The sequence below is a fragment of the Amblyraja radiata genome, chromosome 9 (assembly GCF_010909765.2).
Source record: "Amblyraja radiata isolate CabotCenter1 chromosome 9, sAmbRad1.1.pri, whole genome shotgun sequence".
Classification (NCBI taxonomy): Eukaryota; Metazoa; Chordata; class Chondrichthyes; order Rajiformes; family Rajidae; genus Amblyraja; species Amblyraja radiata.
Window position 1 is genome coordinate 34288783 of NC_045964.1, and position 12626 is coordinate 34301408.

The 12626-nt window shown below is 40.8% G+C and overlaps 1 protein-coding gene across 10 annotated transcripts in view; it reads right to left on the reverse strand.

The window, feature by feature from the left end:
- mark3 (microtubule affinity regulating kinase 3) overlaps window positions 1-12626 on the reverse strand; it is a 92364-nt gene that overhangs the window by 24747 nt on the left and 54991 nt on the right. For 5 of the 10 annotated variants that reach the window (XM_033027087.1, XM_033027085.1, XM_033027083.1 and 2 more), the window contains exons 9-13: window positions 8859-8971; window positions 4085-4241; window positions 3549-3763; window positions 2212-2315; window positions 1610-1804 (exon numbers count right to left, since the gene is read on the reverse strand). In XM_033027087.1, coding sequence (XP_032882978.1) covers window positions 1610-1804; window positions 2212-2315; window positions 3549-3763; window positions 4085-4241; window positions 8859-8971 — 784 coding nt within the window. The remainder of the gene's footprint in view (window positions 1-1609; window positions 1805-2211; window positions 2316-3548; window positions 3764-4084; window positions 4242-8858; window positions 8972-12626) is intronic. The other 5 variants (XM_033027091.1, XM_033027090.1, XM_033027092.1 and 2 more) reach the window with 2 other exon arrangements.

Sequence of the window (12626 nt, forward strand, 5' to 3'; positions counted from 1 at the left end):
TGGCCCGATGTTCAGGCCCTCACGCCGGGCTGGTGGAACGCCGACGCCGAACCCCGACGGTGAACATCCTCCTCCTCAGCGGCCCGGACCTCCCGATCAGCCGCCTCCCACAGCCGGAGTCCGCAGCTCCCGTGTCCGCAGCTCCCGAGTCCGCAGGCCGAGCCGGGCAGAGTCGCAGGACCCCGCGCTGTCCATCAGCGCCGCCCGCGTTGGGAGCTCCGCAAACAGCAGCTCCATGATGTCGGTGCCACAGGTCCAGCACTCCGGGCTCCAGACGGCGATCCCCGGTAAGGCATCGCCAGCCCCGCGATGTATCAGCGCTGTCCCGCCGCTGCTGGAGCTCTGGTCGGTCCTGGCAGGAAAGTCCACGCCAATCCAGTAGGTAGGCCGCTGGGGGGGGGGGGGGCGGGGGCGCGACTCGAATAATAGTCGCTTCTTCACCAGGAAGCGGCTGAAGGACGGTATCCCCCGCACCGTACCCTCTTCCCCCACATCAAAACACAAAAAAAACACAAAAAAACACACTTTTACATAACTAAATAAACAAAAAAACAAAAAGATACCGGGCTGTAGGTGGAGGCTGCTGGCACCAGCGCCACCGGAAGTACAACACATATCCCCTGATTCCGCTATATTTAAGAGCCCTATCTAGCTCTCTCTTGAAATAATCCAGAGAACCGGCCTCCACTGCCCACCGAGGCAGAGAATTCCACAGACTCACAACTCCCTGTGTGAAAAAGTGTTTCCTCATCTCCGTTCTAAATGGCTTACCCCTTATTCTTAAACTGTGGCCCCTGGTTCTGGACTTCCCCAACATCGGGAACGTGATTCCTGCCTCTAGCATGTCCAAACCTTTAATAATCTTATATGTTTCAATACGATACCCTCTCATCCTTCTGAATTCCAGAGTATACAAGCCCAGCCCCTCCATTCTCTCAGCATATGACAGTCCCGCCATCCCGGGAATTAACCTTGTGAACCTACACTGCACTCCCTCAATAGCAAGAATGCCCTTCCTCAAATTTGGAGACCAAAACTGCACACAATACTCCAGGTGTGGTCTCACTGGGGCCCTGTGCAACTGTAGAACGACCTCTTTGCTCCTATACACAACTCCTCTTGTTATGAAGGCCAACATGCCATTCGCTTTCTTCACTGCTTGCTGTATGTACCTGCATGCTTACTTTCAGTGACTGATGAACAAGGACCCCCAGATCCCATTGTACTTCCCCTTTTCCCAACTTGACACTATTCAGATAATAATCTGCCTTCCTGTTTTTGACACCAAAGTGGATAACCCCACATTTATCCACATTAAACTGCCAAGCATCTGCCCACTTACCCAACCTGTCCAATAAATAAATTATGGGTCTTTGTCCCAAATACTATGGAGGGCAGTGTATATTCTACATAAAATATGCATGTGCCAACTCAGGACTGCAATTAAATGGGCCCATGAGTTAAATTCTTCAGAATTGTGGCACCAAAGTTAGGCTGCATATAAGTCAATGCAATCATTTACAAATTCCAAAACAAAGAAAGTTAAACAGAATTAGAATACATAAAAACATCAGCAGGTAAACTTAATGAAGTAGCTTCCTTTGCTTACTTCGGGCTGAAGTTATCTGCTTCATTGTCTATTGCAGGCATCATCTTGGAAGCATACCCTGAGCCTGATATGGACATTGACTTCTGATGTCGCAATCGGGTAGAAGTGGAAGGTGTAGCAGAAGCGGATGTAGATGCAGGAGCAGATACATATGCAGACGCAGAACTAGTTGTACAAGCAGACATTTCTGTCAGGCTGCGATGGTGTGGTTGAGATAGAGGCAGAAGCAGACAGAAGTACAATGTGGAGCACAATGTCGAACAAGTGCAAATTAAAAGAAAGTAAACACCATGCTGTTTAAAGAAGTTTGCTTTTTAACTTTTAAAATTAAAATACAAGTGAAGACAGAAAGAGAAAAGCAATTTAAAAACTGCAAAGCAGCAGAAAATTTATTTCAGTATTATGTAATTTTTAGGCATTAAAATATATTTCAGCACATGGAAAGTCCTAATGCAAGTAAACAGAGGAATATTAGATATGTGGCATGTACAATTTTAAAATTTATCTTCTATCATTCCAACTGATTCATTTGGAATATTAGTTTAATAAATTGTTCCAAAAGCAAATTCAGCATCATTATAAAACAAATTTGACTAATTTACCTGTTCTCTTTACCATTCTGTAATACAGAATGCTTATCTATGTTTGTTCTTTCACTGCAGACATATGTATTCCGCCGGGTCATTCCTCCAGACACCGTATTATTCTGGTAAAAGACAAATAAGCATTGATTTATTCTCAATTGTATTGCTATATTTAAGAGGGAGTTAGATGTGGCCCTTGTGGCTAAAGGGATCAGGGGGTATGGAGAGAAGGCAGGTACAGGATACTGAGTTGGATGATCAGCCATGATCATATTGAATGGCGGTGCAGGCTCAAAGGGCCGAATGGCCTACACTTGCACCTATTTTTTTTGTTTCTATGTTTCTATGAAACCTACCAAATAATGAAAGACGTAGACTAAGGGTTCCCAACCCAGGGGGTAAATTTTGCCTACCCAGGGGGTAAATTTGTTGATTCTGGGTTTGCACATATTTTTTCTCATTGACTGACCGTGTTTGGCTCTGGTATACCAGTATCTGTTCATCATTAGTTGTTCATAAATAAGCGAAATAATATTGTTATGTGCGATTAAAGTTGCCAGGGGTAAACTGGACGAAAATGGTTGGGAAACATAGACAGAATGGATGTGGAGAGAATGCTTCCAGTAGAGGGAGAGTCAAAGAATAGAAGGATATCCTCAGAATAAAGGGATGCTCCTTTAGAATGAATATGAAGAGGAATTTTCTAAGCAAGTGGGTGGTGAATCTGTGGAATCCATTGTCACCGATGGCAGTGGAGGCCATTCCATATTTTTAAAGCAGAGATTGATAGGTTGTTGATTAGTGAAGGTGTCAAAGGTTACGGGGAGAAGGCAGGAGAATGCGGTTGAGGGGGAAAATAGATCGATTGGTGGAGCAGACTCAATCAGCTCAATCCGCTTTACTGCTCCTACATCTCATGAATCGTATGAGTTGATCTATGCTCATTCTGCAATGCAATTTCTCCTTCTAGCTTTAGGTAGGATGTGCACAATATGTGTAGGAAAACACAATGTGCTGGAGTAACTCAGCAGGTTAGGCAGTATCTGTGAAGGGAATGGAGCGGCGATCATCGACCCTCCCGCTGACCCACTATCAGACCTCAATCCCTCCGACCCTCAACTCCCTCCGACTCTCACTCTATCTACCTCCCTCCCTCCAACGACCCTTTCCTCGTATGATCCAACCTCTCCTGCCCTCCTTCCAACCCTCACTCCCCCACTATTGACTTCAATCCAAACTATTTATCTGTAAAATGTCAAAATCTTGAGTTCTGGACATGCTACCCCTTTCAGACAATAATGCAAATCTAATGTACAATACATATTATATTTAGAATTGGCATCCAGTATACTTACACTAGTTACAGCAGAATTCTTTTTACGATCTGGAATCTCTGCTTTATTAGGATTGTTAGCATTTCCCAATTTAGGGCTAGAAGGAGTAATTCCTCTTCCTCCAACAACAGTGGTATTTGACTTCCTTGATTGACCTTCTTCCTTCAAGTCACTGTCTGTTGTACTAGTCTGACTTCTCTTTGCATAAGATACCACTGGTGGAATTGAGGGTCCAGCTTAAAAAAAAGATTTTCTAATTAAGTATCTCATAATTGATTGTCATGTCCATTATTGAATCTATTACATCTGCCATGACGGATGAACAAAAGACTTTAGTAACATTCCAAAATCCAGTCCTTTGCCAGAGAGTAATTCCATGCAGCACTATCATAGATTGACTATGAATTTTGTTAGGTTTAGGAAGGCACTCTGGACAACGTGTATGCAATATACATTCTGCTGCTACATTTAGAAACAAGTAGGAATTTGCAGTTAATTCAGAAGATGAAATATGTATTTTTTGACAAAATGAATCAGGAATGATTCTGAACACTCACCATGATCACTGTACCGTCGTTGTTTCTGATTGGCAGAAATACTTCTTTGGACCTTATGATGGGAAGGAGATTGTCCAGTGCTATTGTTGAGGTCACTGCTTGGTCTGATCTTAGCTAATGAAAGATTACTGCTGGAGCTCGAATCACTGACTTCCAACTAATAAGGCAATGAGCTAAGTTTAGTTGACAAATAATCAACTGCATTTAAAACATAGTGAATAAGAAATTCAGTTTTATTCATTAAATGTTGTGTATCTATTATCCCCACAAACAATTCTCATTAATATCCAAGAAAGACAATCTTCATAGAAAAATAAGCCCCATTTCATTACCCCCCCCCCCCCCCCCCCCCCCACCCCACCTCAAGTCTGAATGTGTATATTACATTTGCATTAAATACTTTAAGTTCTCCTTAAGATTTGTTTGCTCACTAGACAAATTATAGTCAACTTAATTTTCTCTTGTTAGAAATGATGGTAGATTTATTTCAATCTTTTAAAATTATGGGCCAAATTAGTAGATATAATCGTCAGTCCATGCAGTGTCTGCATTTATCTATGCCCAAACTATTGCCAAATAACTACAATATATTGATCATGGTTTACAATTACACTTGACATTTATCACCAGAATGGTTACAATTCATTTTGATTGGAGATAGCAGTTTGTAATAAAACTGAATACAGAAAGATAGTGTAAAAACATGCCAGTAAAAATCTTTTTTGATAGTTTGATGAAAAATAGATGCCATATTTCAGTTTTTTTAAATTGGAATGCTCAGTTGATGAAAAGAACTAAAATTAACAAACAAAATGTGACCCAATTAAAATAAATAAAATGTAACAAATATTTTGTAAAGTTCGTCAAATTTGAAATATGAAATTAAACAATCTACCAGAGATGCACTTCTCTCTGTCCAAGATGGACTAAAAGGCCTCCAGGCAATTTGCCTAGAATAAGTGGCAATAAAACCACAAGCAAGGGAAGAGACATTAGACACGACAACTCTGAAGAGTTCACTGGAAAGTGGGGTGATAACAATAGATTGTAGACATGATATCATGGTTCCCTTTGTCAAAATGAGGACAATATAGTCACAGACAATTGTAGACTTATTAGTTTTATGTGTTGTTTTAAAAACAAAATCAAGCAATCTGTACAACAATACTCCTGATAAGCAGTAGTCAAATGGCATAGAAAGAAAAGATCCTGCCGTACCAATTTCTTATACTTCTTTGAGGAAGGAACGACGCAAATGGATTATGGGAGGACTTATGTACCTTGACTTTCAGTAAGCATTTGACAAAGTTCCGAACAAAAGACTGTTAGTTAAACCCAAAGCTGTAGGGAACAACTTTTTTTTTAAATGAACGTTTCTGATCACTAGGTAACATTCATTGCTTCTTACAGTGTTCATGTTTGGGGTTGACGAGAGAAAGAACCATTAAGTATTCATTGTTGTCATTTCTTGCATAGAACGCACAAATGACTCGGATTCAGAAATTCAATGCAAGGTAGTCAATTTTACTAGAAAAGGCTGTGAATTTTGAATGTCTGTAAATATGAATATTGGCAAAGCAAATTTGAGTATAGAATTTAGCAAAGGCAGAAGATTCGAGTGGAACCATCAACTATGCAATTGGATGTTGAGCTATATGGCCAGACAGATGGATACCAAATATGGGGAATTGTAAACAAACTACAAATGTACTTGTCAGACTGGACCATGACGACTGCACCCAGACCGAGTTGCCAAGATACAAACTAGGCAACGGCTGGAAATATCAGAGCAAAACAATCACCACTGGGTCAAAATGTGAACAGAGACTTGGACATTCAGGTTTTATGTTAGGGTTAGGGGGAGAAAAGTGAGAATTTAATTGTTCTGTTTGGGACAAATGAGAATAAAACACTCTTGACTTGACTCTTGGATAGGATACCACTGCAGTGGTTTTAAAGGTACAAGATAGTCCTGGGAATAGAAACGGTGAAGCAAGGAAACAGTTTCTTCTTGTTAAACAGATTTAATGCAGCAACTAATTCACAGGAATAATAAATAAGGAAAAGTACTTAACAAGAAAATAGTGTATTCTTTTAAGAGAGATTTGACAATATAACTGTATGAAAAAAACCTTCCTCAATTATAATTATTTTACTTACCACGATAGCCCATAATTTTATTTCTTAATTTAACAATCCTAGTAATTCTTTTGAAAATGGATACAATACCTTTCTGAAAAACAGTAAATTGATCTGCAACCAAGAGTCAAGTCAAGAGTCAAGAGTGTTTTATTGTCATATATCGCAGATAGAACAATTAAATTCTTACTTGCTGCAGCACAACAGAATATGTAAACATGGTACATAACGGGAGGAAAAAAGTTCAGTGTGTATATATACATATACATATACACACACACACACACACTCAATAAACAAACAATTATAGTGCAATAATAATAATAATAATAATAGTCTATTGTAGTTCAGAGCTTATTTGTTATCGTGTTAAATAGCCTGAAGGGAAGTGGCTGAAGGGAAGAAGCTGTTCCTGAACCTGGACGTTACAGTTTTCAGGCTCCTGCACCTTCTTCCTGATGACAATGGTGAAATGAGCATTTGGCCAGGATGGTGTGGGTCTCTGATGATATTGGCTGCCTTTTTGAGGCAGCGACTTCGATAAATCTCTTCGATGGTGGGGAGGTCAGAGCCGGTGATGGACTGGGCAGTGGTCACAACTTTTTTGCAGTATTTTCCGCTCCTGGACGTTCAAGTTGCCGAAGCAGGCCATGATACAACCAATCAGTCTGCTTTCTACTGTGCACCTGTAGAAGTTCAAGAGAATCCTCTTTGACATACCGAATCTCCGTAATCTTCTCAGGAAGTCGTGGCGCTGATGTGCTTTCTTTATAATTGCATCAGTGTGCTGGGTCCAGGAAAGATCTTCGGCAATATGCACACCCAGGAATTTGAAGTTTTTGCCTCTCTCCACCATTGTCCCATTCATATAAACAGGATTGTGGGTCCTCATCCTTCCTCTTCCGGTCCACAATCAGTTCCTTGGTTTTACTAATGTTGAGAGCCAGGTTGTTGTGCTGGCACCATTTGGTCAGTCGGTCGATCTCACTTCTATACCGTGACTCATCACCATCTGTGATTCGACCAACAACAGTGATGTCATCGGCAAACTTGATGATGGAGTTCGCACTATGTCCGGCAACATAGTCATGAGTATAGAGTGAGTAGAGCAGGGGGCTGAGCACACAGCCTTGAGGTGCTCCCGTACTGATTGTTACTGAGGATGCAGTATTTATAGACAATAGGTGCAGGAGTAGGCCATTCGGCCCTTCGAGCCAGCACCGCCATTCAATGTGATCATGGCTGATCGTCCACAATTAGTACTCCATTCCTGCCAATTCGAACAGACTGTGGTCTGTGGATGAGAAAGTTGAGGATCCAATTGCAGAGAGATACGCAGAGACCCAGTTCCATGAGCTTGGTAACCAGCTTGGAGAGGATGATGGTATTGAACGCCGAGCTGTAGTCTATAAACAGCCTGACGTAAGTGTTTTTATTGTCCAAGTGGTCCAATGCGGAGTGGAGAGCCGGTGAGATTGCATCCTCCGTTAGCCTATTGTGGCGGTAGGCGAACTGTAGTGGGTTGAGGTTCTTGTCGAGATAGGAGTTGATATGCACCATAACCAACCTCTCAAAGCACCTCATCATCACAGACGTTTTTGCCACTGGTCGATAGTCGTTGAGGCACATCACCTTACTCTTCTTGGGCACCAGTATTATTGATGCCCTCTTAAAGCAGGTGGGAACCTCAGACCTCAGAAGTGAGAGGTTGAAAATGTCCGCAAAAACTCCAGCCAGTTGGTCAGCACAGATTTTGAGAACTCGTCCTGGTATACCATCAGGTCCAGGCGCGTTCCGAGGGTTCACCCCCGAGGATCTTCTGACGTCGGCCTCTGTGACTGACTATAATAACATCAGGGCGAATGGGGGCACGGGAAGGCACATCAGTGTTCTCCCTATCAAAGCGTGTCTAGAATGCATTGAGCTGGTCAGGGAGTGATGCTTCGCTGTCGTTTGGGCTGCCTCCTGATTTCCCCCATAGGAGGTCGACAACAAAAAAAGTATAGATTCAATTCCTTGATCTCTAATCTCCGTTGTGTGAACTATTTCATTTCCAAATAGTGGGGCAGGGGTAGTTGGGGTGGGGGTATAGAATTATACTGCAACTTAACCTGTTGTCAAATAATTGTATTTTAAAGACGCATTCCAGACAGCCTAGAAAATTGGGGAATGTTACAATTTTGTATTAAACAAATAATTGTGGCAATTAGCATTAATTAGGATATGATTAATGGTGCTGGACTTCATTGAATCAGAAGATTCTGGGCTGCAGTCTCCTTTAAATATCTGAGTATCTGAACACAATTTAGTTTAATACAACTGGTTCTCTCGGGTGATGCCACTTGCATGAGTAATATTTGATATTTGAAGAAACTGAGAAGCGCACCTGGTGTCCCAATCAACAATTGACCCGATCAAATATATTTTTTTTAACTAATAATTCATCTTATAGCTTTTGCCATAAGTTGGACATTCCTCTGCGCATAGTTACTGCTGCATTTCCTGACCTTCCAATGGCATCTACACTTTGAAAATATCATGTTAACTACAAAATTGATTATATGTTTCAAAGTTGTACATGCAAGTTTGATTTACTCTCATATATATAAGTTTGCTTTCCTTTCTTAATGCTTACCTCATTGGACTTCCGTCCCAGAAGCAAATATGTTGCTGTTATTTCATCATATTTCATTTTTGCAAGAGACTCCTGGATTTCCTCATGACTGTAACCCATTCCAACCATTATCTCTGTGAAAATGAGATCAGATAGCTTTCAAGTCAATTGCCCCAAAGCTAATATGTTCATATAATATACATATCCTGAGGTCCTGGAACCCACCTAGGTGACAATGATATGTTTGTTCTACACATTCTATTTTCAACATTAGAAGTAAGGTTTGAGGCAAATTCACTCTGAAAGTATTAAAAGATTTCTCCCTTAGCTGGATGCAGTAGTCAAACAAATCAATTGCAAGCAAAAGAAAAGCGTTACATGAGAAAACTGAAATGTACACAGTTATGTCTGGGGTTGAATTTATGGACTATCATCTGAAAAGATAAAATTGTGGAAGTGACACTGTACCAAACCCAAGCAAATAAAAAATATTATTGTCGCATGTACCGAGGCACAGTGAAGAGCCTTTTGTTGCATGCAATCCTGTCAAAGACTATACATGATTACAATCAAGCTCTCCTAGGTGTACGGATAAAGAGTACAATATTTAGTGTAAGATAAAGTTCGATTAAAGACCACATTCTAGCTGGTGTGAGGATGGTTCAGTTGCCTGATAACAGCTGGGAAGAAACTGTAAAATAATGATAATGTGGCGCTGCAGATAGTGCAGCCGTCTCATCACTTCAATGACTCAGTTAGGATTCTCACTTCCTGCACTGTCCATGTGGAGTTTGTATGTTCCCATTTTGACTGCATGCGTTTTTCCAGAGTACTTGTATTTCCGCCCAGGTTCAGAGGTTTCATGGTTTCCTTTGCTGAGGGTAACTTTTGTTTCTAAATTACAGATTTAAAGATTTGTCTCGCGTTATGACAGGTTTCCGTTTCCAAAAATGGTTTGCAAACCGCTCAGTTTGCGAGTCAAAATTGCGGGTACAAATAGAGTTCGATACAACAGAAGATGCTTGCAGCCTCACAGCAGTTGGCATACATATACAGCTGGTCTCCAAACATTGTTCGTATATACGTGCTGTACATAAGTCAGGCATGCATAAGCTGGAGAGGACTTGCATTTCCTTACTTGAATTTCAGTATCAATGGTCTTGAACTCTGGCTACTAGTCCAGAAATTTAACCATTGCATCACTGCACCACTATTCATTCATTCTTGAAATTAGAAAGCTTCTATTTCTTAGTACCGATACCCACTTGTTTTGTTAGTGTACAAGTACAGAAAACTTAACTGAAAACTCTTGATCGTTAGAAGGATGATTAATGTAATTAATATTCAATTATCTTTAAACATTGCCAAGGTTTATACTGCAGCAAGACTGATTTTACAATATAATACCTGGATTACAAAAGTATTGGATGAATGTATTTATGTAGACGTGAGAAATTTAGAAGAACTGGAAAATATAAAGTTGCATCTGTGGGAAGAGAAACAGAGTTAACGATTCAGGTCGAAGCCCGGTTAACAGAACTGGGAAGGAGAGTTTGTTAAACTGCAGGGAGGATGCGGGGAATTACTCTGATAGGGCAAAATGAAGGTGAGCAAGGGGATAAGCTGTAAACAATGTTACTTGGTCAAAGGCTTAAGGAGAGCAGTTAAAGAGTGAGAACATATATATGTAAAAATGTAAGAGTTGCAAAATGCAGAGCAGAGAGACACGCCTGGAAGGTCAGGCTGGACGTATTTTCCACTTCGAGAGCAAGAAAAACTAATATTACAAACACATTTAATATCTGAATTATAAAATGTGAGAAATGATTCATCAAATATCGTAGCACTGGTACAGTTAAAAAAAGGTTTTACAAAATGAAGATTAAAATAAGTAAAGTAGTTGGTCATATTGAAATCCAAAATACTAAACAACACTTAATTCTACTTAGTTTGAAAAAGTACCACCATATATTTTGCTACATTTTATTTTAACAGTACTATAAAGGACATAATTTAAGATTTTGCACTGCCAATCTGTCTCGCCTCAAACATTATTTATTAGTTGAGGCAACTATTTAGTCAAGTACTAACAACAGTGTTAACTGTAAGAAAACAATATTCATGACTCAGTTAGGATTCTCACTTCCAGCGCTGTCCATGTGGAGTTTATATGCTCCCATTTTGACTGCATGCGTTTTTCCAGAATACTTGTGTTTCCGCCTATATTGCAAAGATATGCTAGCAGTCAGGTTATGCGGCTACTGTAAATTACCCTCAATGTAGGTGGGTGGCAGGAGATAAAGTTCTCTGAGATCCAAGAATTTTAGCAAGCTGGACAGATTTTCATGACAATTCAGAGGTTTCATGGTTTTCTTTGCTGAGGGTAATCATGTATAGTCTTTGACTGGATTGCACGCAACAAAAGGCTCTTCACAATAAACATGAAATAAAATCAAAATAGTTCAGACCTCTTTGCAAGTCAGGCGAATCTGTGGAGAAAAATATGGTGTCGATGTTTCAGGTCAGTACCTGGTTGGAGGTGTGAATGATTTAACAATATTAGAAATTACAGATCTAGGGAGTCATTTAGATAGGAAGGATTCAAAGGGCTATGAGGTTGCCCAGTATGACAACTTGGTTGGCATGGACAAGTCGTGGCAAAGACTTGTTTCCATGCTGTACAACTCTCTATGTGAGGAGAAGAAAAAATCAAAGGGAAGAGGTTAGGCAGAAATCTATATAACTAAAAGTCTCATCTTGGCCACTTCCTGTCTGTGCTGTATATTGATTTTAGAAAGAACGCTACCAAATATCGCTATGATTTTTGGCCATCTTACTCGCAGTCCTCTTCCGCTGAGGGTTTTTCCGATCGATGAAAAATAAAAAATGTATAAATGTTTAAGAAATCTTGAGATCAGCTGATTGGTCCTCTCGCCTGTCAATCACCATGATGAAGGTAACACCCCTTCCGGGGGGGGGGGGGAGGGGGCAAGATTATAAAACCCCGGATGCCTGGACATGAGTCAATCGCTCTGGAAGATCGCGAGGGGAGAGGCCACCACTGTGATTCTGCTGTGAGTCAACTGAACTGTGAGTCTACTGAATTGCGAATCTACTGAACTGTGAGTCTGCAATGTACTTGCAATAAATGATTTGTTAGCCCATAATGAAAATAAAACAAGTTGTTTGGCCTGCTCTGTGTTTGAAACTGAAATGGCAATGGAAATGAAATGAAAATTAGATGAGTTGTTTGGCCTGCCCTGTGCTTGAAACTGAAATGGCAATGGAAATCAAAAAATGAGTTGTTTGGCCTGCCCTGTGCTTGAAATTGAAATGGAAATGGAAATTAAATGAAATGAGTTGTTTGGCCTGCTTGAACCCACAAGGCCCCTATTAGCAGAGAAACCAGTCCCTTTTGCCCAAAATGCCCGCATTAGCCCAGGGAGAGCGTTTTGGCCCAAAAGGCCCGTGCCAGGCCAGGAAAAGTCCAGAAAAAGGTCCCTTTTACTGTGATTTAACTCAGATTTTTTTTTAATAGTCCCTTCAGCCCATCGGGCCTGTACTAGCCCAGGAGGAGTCCCTTCAGCCCATCTGTAAGTATTCCCCCTGCAAGTATTAAACCTCACCCCAATATTTTTCTCCCTCCCTTCATTGACTCCCTGTGAGATCCAGGCCAGGAAAGACTTTCCTCCTTCATTGCTGTGATCTGCAGAAATAGATGAAAATGTCTAAAATTGATTCTCCACCCTCTCCCCCTTCTCTCTCCTAGAGTCTCTCACCTGTTTTGGG